This window comes from Oculina patagonica, chromosome 6, assembly GCF_052425735.1.
Source record: "Oculina patagonica isolate OP01 chromosome 6, crgOcupat, whole genome shotgun sequence".
NCBI classification, from domain to species: Eukaryota; Metazoa; Cnidaria; class Anthozoa; order Scleractinia; family Oculinidae; genus Oculina; species Oculina patagonica.
In genome coordinates, this window is record NC_135763.1 from 13,926,571 (window position 1) to 13,954,439 (window position 27,869).

Genomic DNA, 27,869 nt, shown 5'->3' on the forward strand with positions numbered 1-27,869 from the left:
ACAATCCGGTTTTCTTACACACTAAAAAAATTAAACAATGAAAATGAAGGGTTCTTTAAAAACAAACAGTTAGGGAAGAAACGATTTAAGTGGAAAGTGATTATTTTCACTTTTCGATTACTATGTTTTATTGTCAAAACTGTTCCCCACCCTACCCTACAAGTACGTATGTTTATACCCCGGTAGTTTATTGCGCGGGAAGCTTGGCGCATCAAAATTGATCTGTCTCGCACAAATCGGCCGTGTTTCCTCGTTTTGCTGATTTTAGTTACATTTCTTCGATGTTATTCGTTTAGATCATGTCTTGCTTCACTGGATACGTTATTAGAGAGGAAAAAGACAATACCAAGCGTAAAGAAGATTCCGATTTCGAAAGCGATAGTGATGATGACTTTGAAGACGCTGATCAAGACTTCGAATTTCTTCGCAAGCCCTCACGCAAACTTCGCAATGTTGTGGAGAACATGAAACAAATGGAATTCAAAAACGGTCGCTTTGTCGCGAAACCAGGCATCAGTCGTGTACGTGGTCGATTCGATCGCCTGTTCTCTCAACCTTGGTGGATGGTTGATTTGAAAATAAACGCAGCTCAATCATCAAGGAATGAGAAGCGGGCTTCCTCGCTTCCTTCATACAGTTACCGAACGGACGCCGATGTTGGTGTGGACGTGTTGTCGTTATTCTTAATTAAAGGGTGCGAAGTTGACTCTCATCACGTTGCACTGCTGTTGGAGTTTATCAGGAGTAGCAACCTCAGGCCCACATTGAAGGACCTGATGGAAAACTTGGAGAAATTTGCTGATTCTAGCGAAGACGGCCATTGTACTGTTGCTAGACAGATACAAACGTGCCTAAGATGTTCACGTAAGTTTGGGGGAAGGATATTCTTTGTACATATGTGCGAATTTTGAACTAAACTCCCTTACTCGGAGAGGGCTGACCCCAGGGGGGGGGGGGGGTCTCCGGTCTGTAAATGACGGGGAGATCGAATGGAGGCAAAACTCAGGACCCAAAAAATCCCGACCAAAAATAACCCCCCAAAAAATCCCTTGTCAAATTACCCCTAAATTGCCAGGAGGGGCAATAATATAACACAATAAAATCATAAAAAATTGAACGCTGTTGTGTGTTTATTCATCTACCTATACGCCAAGGCCCCGTCAAGCTAGTTCGTTTTTAAACCCAAAAAATCCCCTATTTAATCAAGTCACCCAAAAAAATACTGCCAAATTCCCAACCCAAAAAAATCCCGAAAATTTCAAACCCAAAAAAATCCTTCGATCATCCCCGTCACTTACAAGCCGGAGTACCCCCTGGGGGGCGACTGCCCCCCCCCCCACCCCTGACAAAAATTAAATAAACAGGACAGGGACTTTAGGGTTGCTTTCCTCCCATTCAAAATTTTCGGAAATTTTGTCAGAAATCAAATGAAAAGATCCCTTTCCTTTCAGTTTAACCAGAATATTTGGAACCACCGGTGGTCGACTTTGACCAGTTGAACTGGTCTGACCAAAATTAAGTGTTCCATTTTGAAAAGCTGGTTAGGCCCAGGCCAAACGTCAAACTTCACATGAGACGAACCTAATGCAAATTAGTAAAAGGTATTGTTACATTTGGCCTGGGCCTTTGTTACCTTACTTCAGTTGAGTTGATTCTCACAGATGCAAGGTACTGGAGAAAGAAACGTGAAATGGAAAGGACCATTCTGCTCAGGGTGAAAGTAAGAACTGCTTCCAGAAAATGGGTGTATGGAGAACCTGAGTAGTGAATAGCAAATAGACGTGAATAGTGATAAACAGTTGAAAATAGTGACAAATGGGTCATGAGTCGAGATGATGTGGATGAAGCGGAGTAAATAAAGTTTGTGGTAGGTCGGCATTCTGATAGACTAAATAAAACTTTATCAATAAGTAATTCATATTATTATAATTTGTCTTTCATTTTCTTTATAAGTTCAATTTATGAACTATAGCGGCAAATTTTTAAACTATTCTAGTTCGTCACTGTTCGCAATTATTTACACTATTTGTACTATTTGCTATTTGTGACTATTTGCTGTTCAGACCCTCCAGAAAAACTTGTTGGCAAACTGGCAGATGGCCAACAGTCGGTCAACATGTTTATGTTCATGCGAGCAAAACTCTTGGCCAACAGTTGGCAGAAAGAAAAGTGTACTAAAGTACTCCAAATGCCTCTCTCTTTGCCAAAAGGGTACACCCAAACCCTGTTTACCATAAGCAAGGGATAACTGGTTGGTTCACAGTTTGGGCATATGATAAGCAAAAACCCCAAACAGGAATTTTATATGAGATTTGCAGAATTTACTTGGAGCACCTGGAACTGTGGGGTGCTAACCATGTAACCAAAAACCCCAGAAATTTCGGTTGGAAAGCAAATGGAACAGTAATTTTCGGAAAATCCATTCAGAAATTGTGGACTACATTTTGAGGTACCGGTACAAGTGGTCCTTTCATTCTGGTTGATATGAACTGCTGGAATATTTGGTACCATTTGTACATTTCCCCCATTTCAGTGGAAAATATAATAAACTTCGAGTTTGTGATTTGAATAATTTCCGTTTAATTCGCGATTTCGTCCCTATTTACAACATAAAACTTCGTTTGAACTCGATATCGTGTACTCGTCTTCGCTTCGCTAATGGACTGCTCAAAGTCTAATGTACAATCGATTATATTCAGGTGATCACGTGTTACATCTATACAAACAAAACAAGTTCTTGCGCAATAAAGCGTTCGTGAATGTTCTTTACACTCCCCTAGTTATATCGTGAAAGCGAATAACTAACTTATTTACACAACGTTAAGTTCTCTTCGTCTTGACTCTCCAGCAACTGCAGCGGTGCGCCTTGGCCTTGCCCCGGGGCCTTGCACCTTGATTAGCTGATTGGACTTCATTCGTTACTGTAGCTTCAGGCTGCACCTTTACTTCGATGGGCACCAAATGCTGTACGACTCTTCTTAAACGAGACGGACGACCGGAATCACTAACAGATTTCACCACAGCCGCACGAACATTGCCATCTCTTCCGGGAATAAGTTCTTCGACTTTTCCTAATTTCCAAAAAGCTCTACTCGTAGAATCGTTTTTCAGCAAGACGATGTCTCCAATGAAATACTTCGTTTGTTGCTCCCCTTAGGTCGAATTGAGATCGTTCTTTCAACTCGAGTAGGTATTCTCGACGCCACTGATTGGTCAGTTGTTGAAGAAAGTTTATGATGACGTAATTTTTTGTGAGCGATTGATTGGTACTGATTACGTCATAGTGAGCAGCGTTCGGGGTTGATGCGATCGTCGACCATAAATCAAATCGGAAGGTGTCAAAGGGTAAGAGATGGACTCTTCGTCATCGTAACGTACGTTAGGGGTGGAGAGATTCCGACTCCACTAAAACAGTTTCCAACTCGTCAAAACGGAGTGTAGACCTCCCTAGGACCTTCTTTAAGGGTTTCTTGATGCTTCTCACAAGCCGTTCCCAAAATCCTCCCCACCACGGGGCCTTTTCGACAATAAAATTCCACGTGATCTGCTTGTTCGCGAGGTATCGCCAAACTTCCTCTGCTCGCGTTATCTTTCGTATATCTTGAGACGAAGATCTGAACGTCTTCGCGTTGTCAGAAGTGATGGTGGCAGGCACTCCCTTTCGACTAGTGAACTTTCGGAAGGCAAGTAAAAACGATTCAACACTAAGTCCTCGTGTTAGTTCTAAATGTACAGCTCGGGCGGAGGCACACGGAAGAGGCACACAAGACCTTTTGCGATTCTTTACATTCTTCCTTTGAATTTTTCGTTTCGACGTACAACGGTCCGGCGAAGTCGAGCCCTATATGCGTAAAGGGCGGATCCTCTGACACTCGATTACTAGGAAGGTCGTCAGGAGGTAAGGGGCCGTATGGTGAACCTTCGTTTTGAGACAAATAACGCAACTTCGAATGAACCCTTTCACCGCTTCTCGTCCACGCAGTACCCAATAGCGTTCTCGTAATGTCGTTAAAGTGTCCCTGATACCACTGTTTTCGCAGACTCGTGTGAAGCTTGATTAGTAAACGGGTGAATTCGTCTTTGGCAGTAGAATGGGATTTCGTTTTCAGGCAACGGTGCATTTTCAGTCTCCCCTTACACTTGATAACTTTTTGTCCAAAAACAATCCAAACTCGTGACGTACGTTGTAGGGTAAACGTTCTCCCAGAAAAATGCGATTTCCTTGGAAAAGGCTGACCGTTGAACTGTAAGGATCCACAGTCGTTCGGCTTCGTTTACATCTGTTGCGTTTAATCGCATGTGTTCTCTCCGAGTATCCTCTGTTTATGATGAATTTTGAATGACTCAGCGGCCTTGATAACGAGAGCGGTAACACGAATAATTTTGTCAGGTCGTGAAATGATTAATTCGATTCTATCATCTTCTTCTCTGGATGTTGGCTGAGTTACTCACAAGTGAGTGCACAGTAGTTGACGGCGATTTGACCACTTCCTTGAGAACCAATTCACACGGATGTCTTGATCTCGGGCCAAGACGGGAAGTAAAGTCCCTTCCACCATGTTCGCACGTGCAAGGGTTTTAGCTGTCAAACCGCGCGAGGGCAAGCAGAATGACCGGGCAGTGTCGCAGACTGAAGTAGCGCGACGACGTGCCGTACTTTTCAAATTTGTTTTATCCAGAGTTCGAGTCAGTAAAAATTATTCCTCAGTGAGTCGACAGCGTGAAGAGATAAAGCGCCTAACAGTTCTAAACGCGGAATGGATTGCTTGCCAGGGTGCACTGGATTGAGCGCTAAGCACTACGACCACGAGGACCAAGACGCGGCGTAGGGTGTTGGAGGCGTCGCCGAAGGCGTGTATTGAACCTCCACAGGCGTGTAAGCAGCGGACGCAGTCTCTACAAGGATCCACCTTCCAAAAGCTTTCCAGAAGCGGTCGTCCCAATGATGTCCACGCAGTCGAAATAGAATCTCAATCTACGTGAAAGGCGTTAAGAATCCCACGGATCAAAGATTTCGCTGTGACCTTTAAAACGGACCTGTTGAGCGGAAGTGACACGCGTACGTGTGTAAATGGAAAAATCGAAGAAAAGTTCGTCGCGAAGTATCCATTTACCAGTCCCGTGAAGGACTGTCCAAAGTACCCTTAATATGTGACTGACCCGATTCTTGGCGTAATTGTATCTCTCGAGACCTTTCAGAATTTGAAATCCAGACATCACCTTAGGCGAGTTAGAGTTCCACTTTCTCAAATTGAATCCTCCGTCTGCCATAATTTTCTTCATTGTGATAAATTCTAGGTCTTCTACGTTTTCAGCTCCAGAAAGCAGATCACGACGTACAATGATTTTTCGAGAAGCGCTGCCATTTCCGGTTCACTTTGTTTGTACAAGGACAAGTGATGAGCTATTGTTGCTCCAAGTATCGAAGGTGATGGTCGTAATCCAAACAAAAGCCGGTTGAACGAAATCGTATTTTGGGTCTGTCTTGCTCTGGGTTATCAAACCACAGGAAGCGTAGCATGTTTCGGTCTTCTTCTTTAATGCCCACCATCAGAAAGGCCCTTTCGATGTCTGCAGTAAGACCCACAAGGTTGTTTCGAAATCTTGCTAGCATGTCAAATATGTGTGGAATGTAATTATCGCCGGTCTCTAAACAGTCGTTTAGTGACAGTTCCTCTTTGGACGATTTTGCTGACCCATCGTATACTATACGTACTTTAGTTGTTTCGCGATCCTTTCTGATAACTGCATGGTGTGGCGAATAATAAGCTCGACTCGTATCACTGCTTGTTTCTTCTTCGGGAATCCTTTCAACGATTCCGGCCTGTTCTTGTTCTCGAATGATCTTGTCGTAATCGCTCAGTAAAGTCGGTTCGTTCCTTAGTTTATGATGCAGGGATCGTAGTCTTGACACACACAACCATAGTTGTTTGAGGTTGGCGCGCAGTCTTCTTTTCAGGGTAATCTTGTCTCGTAATGCTGACCATTGAAGGAGATACGGTCGATACGGGTCGTCGTTCGATTTAGAGTCGCAGAACCAGTACTCTCGGACCCCAGAATTCTTCAAACTCTCAACCAATTCGTCTCTTGTCCTCCAAACACGAAGCACACCAGAAATAATCAAAAAGACAAAAATTGTCAGAAACTCAACTCGTTGCCAGTTCGCAATGAATCCCCAGTTACAAAGTTCCAGTATAAGGAACAACAAGACACAAAGAGGTACTGTCAAGTCGTCTGCAAAACGAGGCCCTCAAAGACAAGTCAGCAAAGCCGAAAACAGGTAAGCAAGAGTTTGTGATTGTGTTTGTAAATTTTTCGTCGAAGTTTATCTCATTACCCCGGACAGCGCGAAGAGAAAACCTTCGAGAGTACGCGCAGGATATCTACGATATTTTCTTTTTTCTCCTAGGCGATTTTTTAAACCAGCAAATCGAAGCCCAAAAGCTTTCTTAGAATTTGGGTATTTTTTTTTGTTTCCGTAGTTTCAGTTTTTTTTACACCTTCGCTAATCTCTCGAGCCTCGACTTTTCGGATAACTAACAACTCTAATTTCCCATACCTCTGAGCTGTTTGCGACTATCAGTAGCCGCCTAGGAGCCGTAAGAGCATAAGTTAAGGTTTTATGGAAGACTAAAAAAAAATCTTTTATTTTTTTTTGTTTGGAGGATAACTTATGTCTAAGGTTGGACGACAAAAAATAAAGAAAATCCGTCGCTACTATCCTCTTTATAATTGTTTAGCTTTGGTCGATTATTCTCTTTTTTCCTCAAGGTAGGTCACTGTAAGGGAGGCCATAATCGCCCCGGCGTAAGGGATTCACCGCACGGTTCATCTATCCCTTACCGTGGGGCCGAAGTGAACCAAAGGGGGTCGTAAGCTTTTAACCTCGTGCACGGACCAAGTAGATGTTTCAACGGCTCTCGATGGAAAAGCTATTGCTTGCTTGCGGGCGAAGAAAAAAAATGGTTAAACATATCGGGGTGCTCTGGGCGAAAATTTGGGGCAATCGGAGCTTGGGGCGAATTATGTTTCCTTCAGTCGATTGTGCCTTCGGCACTCGAGTGACTACTGAGGAATATATGAGAGGAACAGCGATAAAACCCACTGGAATCGCTTCAAAACGCCCCCAAACGGCATAGAAACACAAGATTAAAAAAAAGTATTTTCTTTCTTTTTTTCATCATCCCATACAAACCCGTAGGACAGCGAACCTAAAACCCACTGAAATGGCCATCGCCTCCAAACGGAAGAAAAAAAAGAAAGAAATATTTTTCATTTTTATCTTTTCCATAAACCTTTACGTTTTACCATTTGTTATTGACGGCTCTTTAGAGGCTATTAATATGACTGAATAAGTATGAGTACTCCAGACGCTAACCCCGTACGTTTTATCGTTATTGAAGTATCCCTAACGAGATTCCTCATTTAATTTTGTTTGCAAGATTGCAACAGTTCGATTTTTACATTTACGCGGACCCCAAAAATTTATGACTATTGTTGGAGTTAGCTCAAAAGTCTGATCGTCTCTTATGTGAAGAGGAGTCGGTGAGGTGTTGTTGTTAGGAAAGCGAGTTTTGATTTATTTGGGTCAAAGGAAATGGCGTTGCATAGGTTACGTTCAGGATATCTTTGGGAACTACCGTTCGACTAGAGAACCAGAGGTTGATTTTTCCCGTTCCAGTAATGGTCGTTCTGTTTGGCCAAAGCTTCTTTTTCTACATTTATCACTCGTGAGTACAGAATCTCTATCTCCTTACGATTTCCTCCACATTAATTTTCGATCACTTTTCGTCAGAGACTCATAACTTCAGCTTGTCAGGAATCTATCACCTTCAGTCGTTTTTTGTCGATCGGTTCCGCCCGAGCAGACCCTCCGCTTCGTACATTTTCTCATTCGTGATTTCCTCCGCGTTTCGCGCCACGCGCCAGCTTGATCTCTTTTCGTCATATTCGTTTTATCGCTAACACTACCCCACGTTGGGCGCATATATACTTGAGTGTATTTATTTCCTTTTCGCGATTTCGTCCCTTACAATATTAATGATCTTCGTCGCTTCGCTAATGGACTGCTCAAAGTTTGGGTGATCGTTCATAAAAAAAAAAAAGTCGCGCAATAAAGCGTTCGTGAATGTTCTTTACAGAAAACAATAAACCAGAAACTAAATTTTGTGCCATCTCTTTTGGTTCGTTTGCTGGCTTCGAAAAAACACTTACTTTTATTCAAACGGTCTATTCCACAAACAGTTAACACCCCTGAGCTGAGTAACTGCTCATATAGGTCATAATTGGTGAAAGGCCTGGAACTGGTAGATAAATAAATTATTTGGAAATGACATTTCCCCATCCAGATATTTAGGTCAGGAATTTTGGACTACCCTAAGGGTGCTCTGTTTATTCATCCAAAATAGTCTTACATTGTATACCAAAATTTGTCCAGGAATTTTTTCGGTAAATGGTGTAAAGCAACCCCTATTTCCAAGATGTGGGATATGATAAGGAAAGAAGGAAGAGTGGCAATCCATTTTGAGCATGGTATACAAAGTGTAATAGTAAGCCAAATGTAATACCTTTTGATGCAAAATGTAATAAACTCAGCAAACCAAAATGCAATATCTTTTGACACAAAATGTAATGAACTTAAGTAATGCAAAATGTAATACCGCAAAATTCCGGTCATAACCCCCCCCCCCCCCCCCCGGTTATAGGCCCATCATCCTGGAAACAAAAAAATACATCCTATTAGCCCCCCTGGATATGAGCCCCCCTCTACCGGACGACAGTACTAAATAGGGCTAAATGTTGCTTTATCATGCGTTTTTAACTAAAAAAACGTATTTCCATCAACACTCCCATGGTTCATTTTGAAACGTTTTTCATTCCGCTTACAAGCCCTCCCGGATATAAGCCCCTCCGCTTATAAGCCCACCGAAAACCCCTTACGAAGTTGTATAGGCCCAGGGCTTATAACCGGAATTCTACAGTAACTTAGTTTTGTAGCTCAATAAGGCATTTTACATATGAACATCTACAGCTATTTGAATAAACGTTGTTGGGTCAAAGTAAAAGCTAAAAGGCAAGACCGTATGGCGTTCTGGGTATTCACTACAAATTTGCATATAAGCTTCATTAAATGTACAAATTTGTATTTCGCACGTGGAGAATTCAAGAGTTTGTTTTTTCCTCCAGGAGGACTTTCTGTAGCTTCACTTTCGCTGTCGCTTGGTTCCGAGTTTTGAAAATTCTATTCAAATTCAGTGTGGCTAAAGCCACCTTAATTCACATGTCTGAAGAAATAGAAAACATGCAAATTCGTGTTTGTCATGTCATTATATATTTTAGTATTCAGCACGTGCAGTTGCCCTCTTCTTCTACCCATACTGCCTTTCAGTCTTGTCTTTAAGCTTTGATCTGGACAACGTTAACTGAAATAGCTATATACTTGGAAATGAGAAATGCCACCTATCAATCAAACTGTACACGTCATTGATCATGTGACCAGATTGAAAATCTACAATTAACTTTTTATTAAACAAGGCAAGGAAAACTTGATCAATTTATTAATTTTTGACAGGTACATTGTATACTGACTAGACACAAAAAAATGCTATAATTGGTTATTGACTCATTATTATCAGTAAATAACCTATAGAGACCCAGTTGTAAAAGATGAAACATCCCAGTTTGATGTGAAGCTTGCTATTTTTGCTAAGATATGCTTTAAATTGGTAACATAAATGATGATGTATCTTTTTCCTTTTCATCACAGCGACAGGTAAAGCATTCACTGTCCCAGGCTTTACAAAGTTTGCCCATCGGCTATTTCCAAACCAAGTGTGTAAAATCTTTGATGAATGCTCCCTGGAAAAACTGGAAAGTCTTAGTGAGGCCCTTCAGAGTGAGAGTTGGGTCTTTGGTTATTGGACAGTTCTCAGAAATAGATTTGGTCTCTCTGGTTGTGAAGTGAAGTTGCGATCATTTATTGACTGTAATCTTCTCCAAAAAATGCCAGTCGTTATGCAAGATGCATTGCGAATATATGATGCACTGTCCAGGATGGTGCGCAAAGATGGTCACACATATGTGTTTATGTGGCAACTTAAAGCAGAACTGACCAACAATGTTACAAAATGGGCAGAGAGTCTGGCCTATTTGAGTGAGATAAATGTTGTGAAAACTTCTGAAGATCATCTGGGTAACCATCGCCATGTGTTTTTAACACATATTCGCGGCTTTGAGAAAAAAATTGCACGAAACCTTGCAGAGATCATGCACAAAGAACCATGGGTTGGTGACATTGAAATTGATGAACAAGTAAGTATTGCATGAGTTTTTATAAGTTTATTTTACGTGCCTGCCTTAGGCAGTGCAGCCTGTTTTTGTAAAGTTAGGTGGGGGAGAATAATCTCCCGGTTTTAGGGGGGGGAGGGGGGGGGGGGGGTATATTTTTGGATAATTTTTTTTTTTTTTTTTTTAAAAAAATTTTTTTTTTTGGGAATTGGCACTAAAATGTGCAGGAATTGGCACTAAATCTGACCCTCAAGATGAAATCGCCTGATCTAAATAAAACATGTTTAAATACTTCCCAAAGTTGTGATAGTCTAACTGCTACTCAGTACTTATTAAAGTACTGGATAAAGATCCAGATATACAGTGGGATCACGATTTCTTAAATCTCCTTATAACTGAAATCCAGTTTAACACTACAGTTTACCCTCCATTTATTAACTCCTGATTTCAACCAGTTGTTTGCCTTGGAGCTTTAAGGTGCGAACTTTCGCGAATTTTCGCTCGCAAGTTCGCGGGAAATGCGAGCGAAAATTCGGGAGAACAAAGAACGAAATGCGCGCATTTTGAGTGCTTTCCTTTTTCACAATACTGTATATTGGTAACATATATATTCATTTTCTCGGTTCTTTTTTATTCTTCTTTAGGTATTTGGTGGGGATGAAGACCAGGTCCAGACCGCCAAACTCATAGCAGAGAACCCTGTGGTTGTGATGTCAGGGAGGGGTGGCTGTGGCAAGACATTTGTAGTATCAAAAGTACTATCAGAGGCACTAGAAATTAAAAAAAGAAAGGTCATGCAAGATAACCCAGTTGACGGTGATGATGCTGACAATGAGGTGACCACTTTCCCTGATCTAAACGTCCAAACCACCCATGATTCAAGTCACAAGAGTGATGAAGATGAACCTGCCGACCCACTATTATTATTAGATTCGCAGTGTGACCATGCTGCCAGTAACATTGATTCACATCCCCAGGGGAATGAAAAGCGGCCCTCTGAACATGAAGCACAGGCTCGTAAACTCAAAACCAAGCTGGAGGAAATTGATGACGAGGTGTTACTGACAGCTCCTACTGGCAAGGCTGCATCATTACTAGGAAAGCGAACTCGGCTTCCTTCGCACACTCTTCACGCAGTCATCTACAGCTTTCTCCGGTGGGAAAACGATCAGGCTGGAAAAGAAGATCAAGATGAGGAATGGAAGTTCAGCAAGGTCCGTCTATTAGTGTGTGATGAGTGTAGCCTGATCTCTGTGAGAGTGTTCTCTAAGCTGATTAGCGTTCTGAATGAAAATTCACAGCTACAGCAGGTTATTCTCCTGGGTGACATAAACCAGCTTCCTTCTATTGAGCCAGGCAATTTTCTTAATGATGTTTATCATGCTCTGATGCCGCATGGTGTTTCTGTTGCCCTAAATACTAATCACAGGGCTGACTCTGAACTTATTGTTCAAAATGCCATTAAAATCTCCATCCAGCAGAGGCCATTATTTGATGAATCGAGAGGTTTCTTCTCAGTAGAGTACCAACCAAGACGAAATGATGACGACAATGAAAGTAACAAAATCAATCATGTGATAAAAGAAGTGCTGCAAGGTAAAGAAACACCATTTGTCTTGCCAGATCCTGAAGCCTCCCAATTTGTAGCATTTCGTCGAAAAGACTGTAACATCATCAACGAACAATGTGCTCTCCACTATAATGGTCATTCCATCAGAAATGAGCGCGGTAAACCGAATTTTCAAGTTGGGGACAAGGTCTGTGTTAGGCGGAATGTGGAATGCCTTGATGAATATGAAGATAAAGGGGTCAGGTTATGCAACGGAGAGATATTCTTCATCAGGGATATCATTGAAGAGATAGACAACAGGAATAAGATGGCCCCCAAGTTCAGCTTGGATAATGGCGTGAAGATGGTGAAGATCGATTTTAGAAGCTTAAGGACTGCCAAACTGAGTCATGCCTGGGCCAGAACCATTCACACCTTCCAGGTAACTGTGCAATAACTCCTCCTTATAACCCAGTTCTTGAAATCAATGCACGGTATGTGAAATGTTATTAACTATAACAGTAATTCCATCGAGGATCAAGGATGAGCATGGTAAAATGGGCAAAATGTGGAATGCCTTAAAAAATACGAAGATAATGGGGGCAAGTTATGCAACAGAGATATATTCTTCATCAAGAGTATCCCCAGTGATGCATGCACTGATCTGGTTTTGAAAACACATACTTCTGACCAAAGGCATTCCGTGACAGTGAGATTTCTATAACCTGTCTTTGAAATGTGAAATGTTTAGCTTGCCTATTTGTTTTACTTTAAATTATTTCACTGCTATGGCAATAAACAGTTAGTTTTGGTATCACCAGTTTTGCTCTGTTTTCTTCTCGATGAAGGACCTTGAAACAAAAACCGTTGGAAGTCTTGTAGTCAAATTTGGTGGCAAAGCCTTCTAGGAGTTTTGTTTTGTGTAGTTACTTTTTCCCTTTTCCTTTTTTACTTTCTTAACTTAAAAAATCGCAATGTTTCTTTTTTACTCTTCAGGGCTCAGAAAATGACACTGTTGTCTATGTGGTTGGAAGTCCTTACTATCAGAATTGGCAGCATGTGTATACAGCGGTCACTCGAGGTGTGCGTCAGGTCATCATAATTAACAATCCCAGTTACCTGTTTCAAGCCATAAAGTCTCTTCCTGTTGAACGCCAAACAAAACTGAAAAATGACCTAACACAAGCTATGAAGAACAGAAGTCGGCCTGATGAACAAGATGATGGGTTGGAAACCAACACCCAGTTTGCCACTCAGACTGGTGGTGTTCTCAAGAATGAATTTGCTTCACAGTCCTTTGGTGTGATGGGCGCAACTCCTTTCTCTATACCAGAAGACCAAGAACTGGCTTCAGAATCCCCTGGATGTCATCTCGATGCTGCAGCAAGCTCAAATGATTTTTGCATTTCTAGAGAAAATCTGAGAAATAAAAGGCTCAAGCAAGATGAAGATGAACAGGGACGCCTAGCCGCTTCGAGTACAGATGGTGCGTCTAGCTATGGAATTAGTGCCCGACCCTACCAAGAAATGCCTGAGAACACTGTGGGAGTCAATAGTCTTCAGAGTCCAAGTCGCAAGAGACAGCATCCAGAAAGCACGGTTCTCTTGTCCCCTCCCCAAACACCTCCACGTTTCAAGCAATTCGCCTTGTCCCTTTCAGCAGTTAGCCCCTTAAACCAGTCCTCAAGAGACACCCAGCAAGCTGTTGCTTCTCGCCAACCAGCTGAAAATACACCAGCAAAGAAAGTGGTAATAATCATTGCGCAATTTGACCAACAGTGCAGAGTTTGCAAGGAGCCAATTCGCAAAGGCATAGACGAGATAACACCTGTCCGCAAGCAGGGCTGTGACAAATATTGGATTCATGTAAGATGTGCAACACGTGATCAGCGATGAACACTGTAGAAGCAAGAGGTTGTTGAACTCCGACAGTAAAAGCTCTTAGCCGAAGTGCGTGCTATTATTTTTAAATTTCTTATTCAAGGCAACAAAGTTGTTTTTTTATTTTCAAAGGGTTTTTAAAGCTTTGAACGTTTTAAGTGTTACATTGTTTTTTCCCCTAATGAGGAACGTTTTGAGACCTTTTAAGTTTCTTATTGCATGAATTCAAGCGATTAAGGTATAGTGGTTGCTTGTAAAGAACTTTCGTTTTTATTTTAACGTTCAGTTTTTTTAAGCAGTGTCTGGGATACAATTTTTTATGTCATAGAAGATGAAGTAGAATGTTGAAAATTGCTCCTTAGACCGTGGGTTGGCTACATGATTAATAGTAGATCGCTTTTGAACCTAAACTGTGGGCAACTCAGTCTGCCAGGCAGTCAAAGTTTGAAATGAAAAAAGGAAGAAAGTTTCATTTTGCAGAATATTGAAAAACAAAGTTTACCTTGTGGAGGTATCTTTCAATGGCTTTATTTTGCATGGTTACACACTTGACTGTTTCAGACTTTCCGGTTGTGGAAAAAACGCGAAAATCGCTGCTTTTATTTCGTCGCTTGCTCTCCTTTTCTCGTTTCCTACTATCTAAGAGCCAAGGCCAAGCGAGTAACTCACTTGAAAATGAAAATGAGACTGACAAATCAAACGTACCTCTTCATGCTTCTCGTTGGCAAATTGAGTCAAAACGAACAAGAACATCGCTTATTAGAATATCTTGGTATTTTGAAAAGTACTTAAGGTGCTTGCAATAACTAAAGTTACGTGACAGTCCCACAAGTCTGCTTTCTTGCACATGATGTGTACTATCTACAGAGCATGTGGGATTCACAATTTTGACTTTAAATAATTAAAACCGTTTCCCGTCGCGTTTCCCCACACATTCCAAAAACACTCTGCAAGCATTGGTGTGTATTAATATAGTAGACGATGAAGTCGTCAACGTGGTGATGATAGCTGCAAACACAGCTTTGGCAGCACAACTTGCTGAAGAAATTATCATTCTTACGGCTAAAATAGTGGAGCATGCGAACCCACTTAAGGTAATCTTCGGAGGTGTGGAGTTAGACGATATCTATGAGCAGGCAGCAGAAGTAGCAAGAGCGACGAATGAGCTAACACATGGCATCGCCCTGTTTGCCTCGTTTAAAAACGTTTACAATGACATGGCAACTCTATCAGCTAGTTTAAATAGTTTAAAGTGCAACGCGCCTTACCGCCGGTGGCCACCCAACAAACTTTTTTTACAAGTGTCATCTTGTAATATGTTACGTTTTCACTGCGTTTTGTTGAGTATCTATTTGATCGTATTTAACTTTGCAAGGAGGCGTGTTTGTCAAACAAATAATAATATTACCAGAGCACACTTGTAAAAAAGTTTGTTGGGTGGTCACGGTAAGGCGCGTCGCACTGTAAAGGTTCTTTTCGACCTAAAAGCACAGTCATTCACCAACTCTATAATCAGCATGTCAAAGGATTTTTTGAGTGTGATATGAAATGGGAAAAAAAGAGCAAAGTGTATCGCATTATTTTTATTTTCACAGTTAATGAACTACTTCAATTTTTCAAGCAGTCCTCAGAATACATCTTTTAGTAAATGCACTTCTAAGAGCTCTTCTATAATTCAGAAATGCATTGATCAAAGAAACAAAACTCGGATCAGAATGAACCCATCACGTTCTATACGAGGAAAATATTTTTATTCAGGAACTCGAGCATTATTTTTCACGTTTGGTAAGTTTAGCATTTTCTTAATATTCAGCATGATGTTTTTACAAAAGAAACTAAATACTGTAATTTTCTCAGAGTTATTTTCGTAATAACTCGGCTGCGAAAGAGGCTACAGCGCTCTAACTTTAACTAAACATATCTTCTTGCTCGTTCTCTAATCTGGGAGTTTTCTGAAATTTTTTATCCAAACCAATAATTTTTGCAACCTTGATGAAAACCACAAATACATATATAATGAGAGCAAGGGTCGTGCATGACCTTAACTGCTGCACCAACATTTGGAAAATCGAGAGAGCTTAAAAGTAGGCTCTTACCGAAAATGCTCGTAAAAAAAGCATTAAATGCTAAAAGAAGTGCTCGTTTTTTGCCGAAAAAGTGCTAAAATAATGCTATTTTTTTAAAAAAAAGTGCTCGTGGGTAACATAAAAATGCTCACTTTTTCCAATTTTTTTAAACATAGAATATTACATTTTTCAGATTTTCAGTTACATTTTTCAACAATAAAATGTAGCGATCAATGTTTGGTGTCAGAGTACGCTCTCAAGCTATCTCTGCTTTGGCTGGCTGGCTTCCATTGTTCTTCGATGACAACGTGGATGACGTCATCTTGAAACGAGTGTGATGGACTGGGGACGCTTTCCATTCGACCAAAAATTCCGGAAATTTCGGAACAAGGACGAATGGTACAGAAATTTTCTCGGAAAGTTTCCAGAAAATCCGGAAAGTGTTGACTTTCCGAAATGTGAACCATTCAACCGAAAACTCCGGAAATTCCTGAAGCAAAATCAAATGGAACTGAAAGTTCCCGGAAATTGTTTTCGAAAATTTGGGTCTACCTCGCGAGGTTGTCCTCTTTTCCGGAAATTTTGGAAAAAGCTACAATTTTACACTCAGCCTGAGTTCCTTCGGCAGAAAATTTAGCGATTTGTGCAGCTGAAAGCAGCTACATGTGTTAAGGAAGCATTCTTGAAACTCCAAATAAAAAACTTTGGTGAACTCGGTTGTTTTTCGTTGTTGTTTTGCAGGCGGCAGCAAAGAAATGTACAAATATTTATAACGCGCGTGCAGGCTACGCCATTGTTTTGCTCATTAAACTTTTTGGGTTGGCGACGTTTTCGTTGCTTTTAGTGTGCCTTTTGAAAGGTCCCTGTATTTGTAGCCACGATGTCATTCATGGCGTTTATTTTCAGTGCTCGGAATGCTCTTGTTTTGCAAAAAATATCGAGTAATATGTGCAGGAAACCGGCAACAGTGCATCATTTTAATGCACCATAGAAATTTCCATATTAGACGCACTACCTGACCATATGCAAATTTTGTTTTGCCTTCCGTGCAGTCAACCGGAAAAGTTGGAAAATGCTGTTCCATTACCCACTGGAATTTTCCGGAAACTCAAACCAGAATTTTTGGTCGAATGGAAAGCGCCCCAAGTTTCTAGAAGGCAACCACTGACGTATCAAACCTATTCCCCAGGCCTCCACGGCTCCTTTGACTAAAATGAGGGCTAATGCATCTTTGGACGCCATAAATAAAGTCAGATTGTGCTTTTTAACACAAAATTAGACAAATAGTCAGTCAAAATTCCAAAATAATGCTAGCAGTGCTTTTTGGGATAAAATGTTAAAAAAAATGCTCGCGAAGCCAAATAATGCCAAAAAAAGTGCTAGCACTTTTGGTAAGAGCCTACTTAAAAGAGGCAGAATGCACGGGCATGTGTCGGTATCCCGCGTTACCCGCGGGAAGTGAACACGGAAGATCCCGAGATTTCAGAATATTCTTGAGTCCTTTTTAAATCGGAAAGAGATGAATGAGTCTTAGTAACAGTTTGTTTACAATCGGTTTACTTTGTATGTTGAACACAACCAAAGCGCAAAAGAACGGTTTACAGAGACAATAAAAGATGATCATCAGAATTCTTTTTTAAATTGCTGTAAACCGTTAAAATAAGCACAAATCCTCTTGTAAACCGTTCAAAATCACAGTATTTATAGTCATTTAACGTTCTAGGCAGTAACTTGGCAGCACGGATTCCATTTAGAACAAACAACTGCGATTTAGTATAGGAAAACCGTCGTTTGCAATAGTTTTATATTAACCACCAGTACGAGTCATTTGATTTGACACGCTTGGGACGAAATCGCGTGACGTTATTCTATACTTTAATCCACCAAAAACATTGTTTTGTTTTTTCTTTACAAACTGAATTCGTGATATCTCATTTTATCACGCTTGACGAAATCGCGCGAGAGAACTTTCGTTCCTTTCCTTTCAAATGCGAAATTTGTTAAATTTCTTTTCGTTCTCTGCACTGAACGGTTCTCGGTTTTATTCCGAAATTTGGGTTCAATTTAATATACTCATTGTATGCTCTTTTCTTTTGTAAATCAAAAACGGTATCGGGGAAAGCGATACAAATTGTTCTAATTACAACAAGTGACGTACATGAAAATCTCATTTTATTTCATTTCATCTTAAGTTTTAGAGGCAGATTCTTCACTTAAAAAACGATCAAAACAATTTAGCATCAGCTTGCGTCTACAAACACACCTATTCTTCCTGCAAAAGCATCTAGGGCAGCCTTGAAATCATACATTTCTGCGACAGTCACTTTTAAGATTACTTAAAAAAAGTCATTTTTACCGCCCCGTCCCCCATTTCAATGTTGTGAATGAAGGATTATTTGAGCAGTATGTTGGGGAGCTCAACATTGCAGTATGTTGCAGTATATTGGGAAGCTCAATGTTGTGAAATGAAGAATTATTTGCGCAGTATGTTGGCGAGCTTAACATTGATACCGCCTTATCCCCCATTTCAATGTTGTGAAATGAAGGATTCTTTGCGCAGTATGTTGGGGAGCTCAACATTGAAATGGAGAGTGAGGAGAAAAAGAATGAATTTGGATATCGTGGAAACACTTTTAACGAGCTAGGGCTACAAAAAACACTGTAAATACAATATACATGTACTCAAGCAGTAGCTCCTGACTCAACCAATATCCAATGAAACAAAGCATTCTACGCCAACAAGACTAATATATCTATAAATTATAAGATCAAAAAACAAAATTTTAAATTCTTTTCATGATTCACCAATGCTTGAAAAGTGATGTTGTCCAAAAAAAAAACAACTTAGAATACTAATACGGCAAAAGATAAATAAATAAATTAATTATAATAAAAAATAAAAAAAAGACCAATTCCTAGAGCCGTAGGGTCGCATCTTCACGCGGGGAGAGTTTATTCGGCCCCCAAGCCATTTAGAATAAACCCTATACTGGAAGATTCGAACCCGCGACTTTGAGGTGATGAAGCTACATCAGCCGCCGGCAGCGATGCCACTTCGCCACCTCGGGAATCCGTTGGGTTGATACTAAAAAATTTGAATGTGTATACTTGGTAATAATTAACTAACTTCCGCCGGAAACTGGCTGAAATCGAGGCTAAGATTATTTCGTGGCAGTGAAACTTATTTTAAACCCGGCGAAAGGTTTTTGGACCAGGCGGTGAGTCGTTCGTCATTATCATGCGCGTTTCGATAGGGAAATATGACTTTTCTCCTTCCTGCGCACTCAGTTCAAATGGGCTAAGATTATTCCGCGGAAAACCTGGCAAACTCAAGATAACTCAAGCCTCAAGCGCTTGCGGTGACAGAAACATTTTTGGATCAAGAGGTCGGTTGTCGGTCATTATCCCGCGCGTTTGGATGGCGAAATACGCCTTGCTGCCGCCTTCGATTGAGCAACAGCAAACATCACATCGCTTCCAACAAGCTGTTTTCTTTGTCGATAGTTTTATACGGTTGAATTTCACATATTAATAACAAAAGTAACGTTTCGTCTTCGAGAAGCCTTATGTACCGAGAAGATTTATGAAAATTTAAATACACAGACTAATGAATAAGTGCCAAGCCATTTGTTAAACGTATTGTTGTAATTGTATTTGACACTTTGATCTATTGTTGACTTTGAGCACTTGTATACTCTCATTTGATATGCGATTTTGACTTGAGAACAACATTAAGCCAACGTCAAAGAGTACGTTGTCGGTTAAACATTTTGTTTTGATTATAGTTTTATAACAATAACTGGTGACTTAGATATTTCAGACAATCTCCGAGGAGAAACAGTTTTCCAATGCCAAAACCGGTGAAAAACGCTTCAAGCGAATAACGGTTAACAGAACATACTGTTCTTTCGATCTCACATAGTGTTCGAGGGTGACACGCCAATGTTTTGCCCGACGAAATTAAAAGTGATTTCGTTTCCTTAAAAGTTGGTGTAGTGGACGAGATCGAAACGCACCTGATGACTGTAATAAGAAGGGGTGTGTTCAGCTTGTATGCGCCGATCCCTGGAACGGAACAAGTGAGTTTAAATCCCTGCGGCAGATGTTTCGCTCAGCTAATCTAGTTATAACGAGCAACGACTTCGTGAACTTCAATGTTTACGTCGTTTTCACGACAGTCAAAAGCTGAGAAAACATCACAACTTGTAGAGTTTAATATTATAATTTCGTGAAAAGTTCACTATTATGCAAATAGCAACGGGTTACCATTGTAACCCGTAAGTTATAACAAGTTTATCGGAGTAATCATCTTCTTAATCTCAGCGAGTTACAATGGTAACCCGTTGAACTGTGACTACAATCCTCTGTCGCGCCCTAAAAAATCAAAGTGGCTGTAAGCCACTGAACTCGGAAAATTAATTATGAAACAAGAATAAAAATCCGCGATTTTGACGTGGCAGTATTTACCGGTGTTTTATTTTCGCAATTTGTACAGAAGCCTGTGAGTATGTTATTAACATTGAAAATATGTCCAATACGTTAAAAAAATACGTTTCGCAGGCCTTTATTTCGGTTAACTTACAATGCACTCTAGTAAGCCTGTTTACTGTTAATAACTGCATTTTTTTATGGGAAACACATTTTTGAACTTAAAATTGATCACTCTCCACTCAAGCTATTTGGTGGCCCAGTGGTTAGATATTTTGCTCGTGATGTGATCGGCCCGGGTTCGATTCCATAAAGTCCCTTTTTTAACATTTTCTTTTTTCTTATTTTCTCTTTTTTTTAACATTGAGTGCAACTATTGAAGACGATGAAATCCCGCATGCCTTACTCATATCAGTGTTTCTGCTGAGTTGAAAGACTGTCGCTCTTTTATCTGCGGCGATAAATTTCTCAAAAACCATTCTAAGATTGGGCTTTTTCCCGCTTTTCTGTTTATGCACCGATCTATTTAACGTGTGCATTAGGCTAGGTGTTCAGCAGGATTTCTTTTATAGCCATTTTGCAAAAAAAAATGTGTCATGCTGCCCACAACAGTAACACCACCTTTTCCCGCGAAAATTACAGCTGTTTTGTGATTGTTCGAACGACAAGATTTCGTGACCTGAACTCACGCTATATAACGTATGCACAGTCTTGTAGCAGGAAGCTTAGCAATACGGATTCCATTTGGGACAGAAAACTGCGATTTAGTATATGAAAACCGTCGTTTGCAATAGTTTAATATCAACCACCAGCCCGTCACGCGTAATTTCATTTGCCACGCTTGGGACGTAATCGCGTGACGCGACTGCTACACTTTAAAATTATATTCAGCACTTGTACACTTCCATTTGATATCCCGCTTTGACTTGAGAACGACGTTAAGCCAACGTCGAAAAGTACGTTGTCGATTAAACATTTTGTATTAATTGTAACTTTATCGCAATAATTAGTGACTTAGATAATACACACACTCTTCGAGGAGAAACAGTTTTAAAAGTGCAAACGTGGGATGCCCGTGCATTCTGCCTCTTTTAAGAGCGAAGGCACAGATTTTTGAAGCAAACCTTGTCCACGGTCAAAATTAAAACCCTCCTTTATTTTTAATTTTTAAACAGGTTTAAGTGAGTTTTTAAAGGTTTCGGGGTTTATTTTTCAAAATACCGCCGACTTTCGGAAATATTTGAGAAAATCGATTTCGCACTATTGAAGGCTAAAAATAGCCGAATTAAATAGCAAAATTAAGCATTCGCAAAAACGTTCTCGCGTTGTTGATAGAAGTTATATCATCGAGAATTAGAAACATATACTTAAAGTTGAAGAATAAATCAATGTTTTTATGCCTGTGTTTCGGTTTTAGATTATACTTTTCACAGCGAAAGTAACGCTCTTTGATGACAATTTTGTAACTGCCTTAGAAAATACAGTTTCATCTCATAATAACAAGATTACTTTTCGATATGTGGCCATTCTTTAATCGGCTTCATTTTATGGCTATAAAATGCCCAAAGACTCTTCTTTATCTACATATAAAAATTGGTTCGGGTTTTTAAGCGAGCGCGTTTTAAAACGCCATCAAAATATGAGTAATTTAACTAAAATTTGAACTAATTTGCATATCACCGTTTTGATGACATGTTACATGTAACGGCCGCATTCGCGTAAAAGCTGCAAACTCTGGTTTTCCTTAAATTTGTGCTTAACACTAAATTAAACTTGAAATCCTTTTCTATCCCTACTGAAAGGATCACTTACCTTTTATATTGCTGCGGTAGATACAGTAAAAGCGGTCAAAGGAGCGTTTGACTTATAAACAGTAGAGACTCACAGATGCCACATTTCATTCTCTACAAAAATTTACGATCTATAATTACATTTTCTTGAATCTGAACAAGATCATATTTTACGCAGCCATGAATTTCTTTTAATATCTTCGCGTACTTACCCGAAATTAGCTGCAAGGGACTAAAAGGCCAGTGTTACGATTTGTTTGAGTATTACGTGACGATTCAGATAAAGTTGTAACGCATGACCGGTAAATGGAATTTCAAGAATGTTTTGTTGTTGACGGGTAGTTTACTATTTTTATTTCTTTTTTTGGGAGTGAAAATATCTTTAAATAGTTAGAGCTATTTATATTTTTAAATTGCTATTATTTATATTTCTTATAAGTTTTCATCTTATTTAAGAATTTTATTTAATTAGATTCGATCAAGCTACAAGCCGTATTCAGTGCAGACGCGTGTGCGGATAGCTCACTATATTGATAATAAATTAGTAAAATAAACTAAATCTCCCCGATAAACATTGAAAATTTCACATATCAAAAAGCCAAAAAATCCGTTGCCTACGAACACTTCTGTCGCACAAAATTTGCGCACTACAACACCTGTGTAAACATCCAAATTAAATTATGAAATCTAATTATAAACTTACAGAAAATATCACGAAATTTTAATTTCGGAATTGAAGTATGTTTGGTTAAGTGTCAAATTTTAAGCATACAGAATTTATAGAAAACACCTTTGCATCCATACAACAAAAACCTTTGTAAGAAGATAAAAAAGCGTTCTCTGGTAAAATATTTAAAAATTATAAGCTTTCGACAGCCAGACTGCTGTCTTCGACGGATAAAAAGGAAGTAGAAGACAAAGACAGCAGTCTGGCTGTCGAAAGCTTATAATTTTTAAATATTTTACCAGAGAACGCTTTTTATCTTCTTACAATGAATCCTGGTATCGGATCTTCAATATTTTTATAAAAACCTTTTTGCTGGCATTTGAAAATGAATACAAAAAAAGTTGAAGAATGGGGCGGTGAGCAGTGGGTGGTGGGTGGATTATACTGGATCCGTGCTCGGCCTGTAAGCAAACTCTGAAAGTAGACAATGTTTGAAAATACTTTTGAATCACTGTTTGAATTTTAAAAAATACCCTCCTTCTTTCTCATGGGCAGAGATTTTCCTTTTCAGTTCGTGCTACTGGTCAGTTGCAAGTAAGACTCACGACATGTCAGTATAATGCGTGACGCTTATGCCAAGGTAAAAGGAATTGTGTGTGTGTGTGTGGGGGGGGGGGGCAGTACGAGTGAAATGAACATCAAGGTATTTTTATACGCGTTTCACTTTTTTCAGTGGGAAACAATGGAGGGCAGCGCTTGTTCGTTTCTCGCTATTGTTGGCGGTCGCTGCGGTTATGATTCAAAAGATAGGACAAAGTCAGTAGAAATAGTTCCTTTGCTGACCTGTCATCGAGATATATCAGGACACAAGTCAGCCTTTTCTATTATCGGGATTGAAGATGAAGTAGAATTATTGTTGGCGAGAGCAACAATTTTTGCGCCGACTCGAAACATAGAAAACTGGACTATATGTCCACAACATCGTGCATGCCTTGGCGTCAGCTGGAAGCGCAGTTCTACTAAGTGTGCCATACCAGTGAGCTTGTCGAGGCACAACACCACTACCAGTAAAAAGCCAAAAGCAGAGAGAGGCTTGAATCGCGGCCTCTGGGTACGAGACTGCGTACATCGAGTCTCAGTTCCTTGCTGCGCAAGCTTAATGCGACAAGTGAGTCGAAATATTCGTTGCAAGATCAATTTTAATGGTTGTGAAAACAATAAAAACTGGCCGGAAGTAAAAAAAAACCCAGAAGTTCGTCGAACGTTGCTTTCAAAAGCTAGGCATGCTCAGTGCAAGCAGAAGTCCGATATTTCCCGACCGCTTGTCAAGAGAAAGAAATCCTTTGCGTACCCTCGATTTACATCACCCCTTTAGACAAATTTGTGGCCATAGTTTAAGTGTCTTGGTATTGCAGGAGAACAAAAGTATTCTCTATGCGGAATTTGTTCTTGCTGCAGCATTTGTTACCTCTTACCAATCTTTTGCGCAAATAACACTTCAATACTTATTTGTCATGTCAATACCGTTACTAGAAATCGGTTGAACGGCACATGTTTAAACAGATTTGACTGTTATGTTCTAAGTCAAAACATTTTCACAGGCGTTTGTTCTAATTGTCGTAAGCTTCTTGTGGATGCTGAAAACAAGGCTGCAGTTCTGCAAATGGAAAACATGTCGTTGGTAAGTGTAAACCATCTCTTGTAATGTACCACTTCAATAGCCGGGTTATAAAAAAATTGCTTCTACTTATTGCTTGAGTCACTAAAAGCTATCAAGATTAGCCTCAGGCGTTGGATATGAGATGGTAGATAGCCAACGAGGCGCGTAGCGCTGAGTTAGCTTTAACGATCTCATATCCAACAAGCGCGAGTGGAATAATTGTTTTTTTAAAATTGCCCAAAGAACTGCAATATTAGAGCTCTCCAGCTGTTTCCGTTGACGCGTATCGGCTAGCATATTTTGTGGTCCATGGTATTTGAGCTCATATACCATTGCCTGTTAACTAATCAAAACTCAGGAGCTGCAATATACCATTGCTAGTTTTTAATAATAGGTGGTATTGAGTAGGTTTGAATTTAATTATTCGTTACAGAACACCTCTATTGGCACTGCACCAGTGGCTCGAAGTACGCCAGCGTCTCTGTGTTATCCTTCCAACGTCCAGACGCCAGGGGGGGAGCTTGTATTGCCCTTCAGACACTAGCGTTGACGTCACACCTGATTCCCACAGCAGGGGGCCTACGCGCGAAGAGTTTACACCGCTGAACAAACTGAACGAATTCTTAGAAAGCAGGGATGTCAGTCCAGTCAGGCATACTGTTACTATTCCATGGAATGGGGAAGCTAGTGAAAGAACGCGTCGTCGCCATCTTCGCAAGGCACAACAGGCAGTTGGTGCTGTTTTAGATGAGGTAGTACCAAATCAACCAGGCGAGTTGTGGCACTCGCTTGTTCCATCGTTGAACAAGCAATTCTCAAGTGACAGCGAAAGCGAGGATGAAGATTTGGATAACGTACTCATGAATGCTCTGACAGAGTGCTACAGTAATGCAAGCACCTGGGATACCCGACGACAAATACTATCGATAATGGCAGACAAGGTCACTTTCCGAACTCTGAAAAAGTGGATCCCTGGTCTTACTCGTGTCACAACACCAGGCGTGATCTTGAATTTGAGAAAAAATGTACCAAGATCGGTAACCACAGGCAAAAAAGCCATCTGAGGGGAACACATTATTGTGCTATGAATCCCTCTTACCTAAGTGCAAATGCTAAAATCTTTTAACAGTTTGCTGATATTAAAAGTTGAATATGCCAACCCAGGGAACATCCTGCCAGGAATATTTTCCAGCCCACTGTACAAGCATGAATTTTTTTTTGGACCACTGTCCTGTGCAGGAATTTTTTTCTTGCACGCATGCGCTTGCGAAATATATATTTTTTCAATATCACCCATCCCCCCCCCCCCTCAAAAGTAAAATGGTTGGCCCCTAATGTCCTCACACGAGCAGTGAATAATGATCGAGGCCAATTTGCCTCCCTCCCGATCCCACCCCACCTCCCAACCCCCCCCCCCTCCCTCAAAAATAAAGAGATATAGGCTGCTCACGTCTCACGTTATTCCCTTTCCCGGCTGCCTAGCAGAAATTCTAAAAAGGACGAACGTAATTCCGTGAAGTATTTTGTGCTTTTGAAGATATGACTTCATCGGCATGCGTTACAATCTTCCATAACATAAAAAGCATCACGCATAACGCAAACTGTCGTGACCTTTGCCCGTATGTTTTTTTTAACTAATTCAGTGTAGCTGCTACGTTACGCTCTGCTAACAAATTTATCAGATGGACAAGAACTGGACTCTATGCTTACAGGTATGTCATCGTTTTCAAGTGTAAAGACATGTTTAACGCAAAAATTTTAACCAAAACCAGAGTTTTCGGTTCTTGCGTGAATGCGGTTAACATGGCATCAAAACGGTAATATGCAAATTAGTTCAAATTTTAGTTAAATTACCCATATTTCGCTGGCGTTTTAAAATGCGCTTGCTGCAAAACCCAAATTAATTTTTATATGTAGTTAAAGAAGAGTCTTTGGGCTTTTTATAGCCATAAAATGAAGCCGATTGGAGAGTGGCCACATATCAAAAATTCAGGTTGTTATTATGAAGTGAAACTGTATTTACTTAATCAGTTATAAAATTGTTATCAAAGAGCGTTACTTTCGCTGTGAAAAGTATAATCTAGAACCGAAACACAGGCATGTAAACATTGCTAAATACTTCTACTTTAAATATATGTTTTTTATTTCCGAGGATATAACTTCTACTAATAACGCGAGAACGCTTTTGCGAATGCTAAGTTTTGCTAATTTATTCGGCTATTTTTAGCCCTCGATAGTGCGAAATCAATTTTCTCAAATATTTCCGATAGTTGGCCGTATTTTGAAAATTAAACCCCAAAACCTTTGAAAACTCGTTAAAAACTTTCTAGAAATTGAAAAATAAAGGCAAGATTTCCTTTTGGCCGTGACCGCAATTTTGACATTTTGTGCCAAAAATCTGTGCCTTCGCTCTTAAGCTCTCTTACGTTCTAATTCGCTTCGCTCAACCGAACGTAAATTATTTTACCCTTAAACTCCCGTAAACAATCAGGCAAACAAGAAATATGGCAGGATTCGCAAGCGGATCCAGACAGTTTAATACATTATTAAAACGTTTTACAACTTGCAGAAAGAAACATTTTACGGCCTTTTTTTACAATAAGAAAAAACATGAGTGGTTACATTTCAGTATCAGTTAGATAAAATAACATAATTCTTTAGAGGGAATGTTTACCAAAAAGAATGAGGTGGTTGAGGGTAGGCTTTAATATGTATCATGGAGAAAAATGGCTTCTTGTCTACATACATCCTGTTGCGAACACTTGCGCAATTTAATTTTGGCCAATTTTTTAATTTCCTCGCCAAAAATTAGAAAAAAATTTGATTTCGCTCTAGTGCAACCCGGGCCTTATTCATTGTGTAAAAATACATATCAATATTGCCAAAACTACTCTTGAAAATTGAATACGGTCAATTAAATGTTCATCATGTATTTTACTGCGTTTCTAAAATTGGGATTCCGCATAAGATTAAACGCGGGGTTAATAGATGACGTCATGAGTGCCACTGTAAAACACCAAGGTAACGTTATGGCGTTGATTCGAGGGTAGTGAACTCTCAAAAATTTCACGGATAAATTTGGCACCAGGGAAACCAAAAGGATGAGGCAAACAACACACATATCTACAGCCACTTTCTTCTCTCGCCTCAGCACGGTTGACAACTGATTTTCATCAACAGCATTGTTTACTTGACGGTTGTGACGACGAATGGCGAACAGCATTCTGACGTGATTCACAGTCGGGACGCCAACAAACAACAAAACACAAAATATAATTGAAGCATACCTTCCAACCGGTGGCAAAATGAAGGTTGTGGTGATACCAAACAAAAGCCAAAATATTGGCGAAGATGGCTGTTTTAACCGCATCTGTCAAGAAATCAAACGATCACGTTGTAGCTAATAACTGAATAATTTACGTGAACAATGTTCTTTCTTATAGAAAATGTGCCAAAAAGGTCTGGAATGGGCAATTTACATAATCGGACTTAAAAAAGGCTTAATTGGATCCTTATTACACTGCTAAAAAGGGGAGACTGA

General features: G+C 40.0%; 1 protein-coding gene across 4 annotated transcripts in view; it reads left to right on the forward strand.

Moving 5' to 3' along the window:
- The first annotated feature begins 208 nt into the window (after positions 1–208).
- Positions 209–27,869, forward strand: part of LOC144657323 (DNA helicase B-like) — a 42,144-nt gene continuing 14,483 nt past the window's right edge. The window contains exons 1-4 of one of the 4 annotated variants that reach the window (XR_013571503.1): positions 209–864; positions 9,767–10,311; positions 10,932–12,278; positions 12,833–13,850. Coding sequence is in view for 1 of the 4 variants with exons in the window: in XM_078517660.1 (XP_078373786.1) it covers positions 300–864; positions 9,767–10,311; positions 10,932–12,278; positions 12,833–13,732 (3,357 nt within the window). In the remaining 3 variants the exon portion in view is untranslated. Of the gene's footprint in view, positions 865–9,766; positions 10,312–10,931; positions 12,279–12,832; positions 15,330–27,869 lie in introns of those variants that run through there. The other 3 variants (XR_013571504.1, XR_013571505.1, XM_078517660.1) reach the window with 3 other exon arrangements.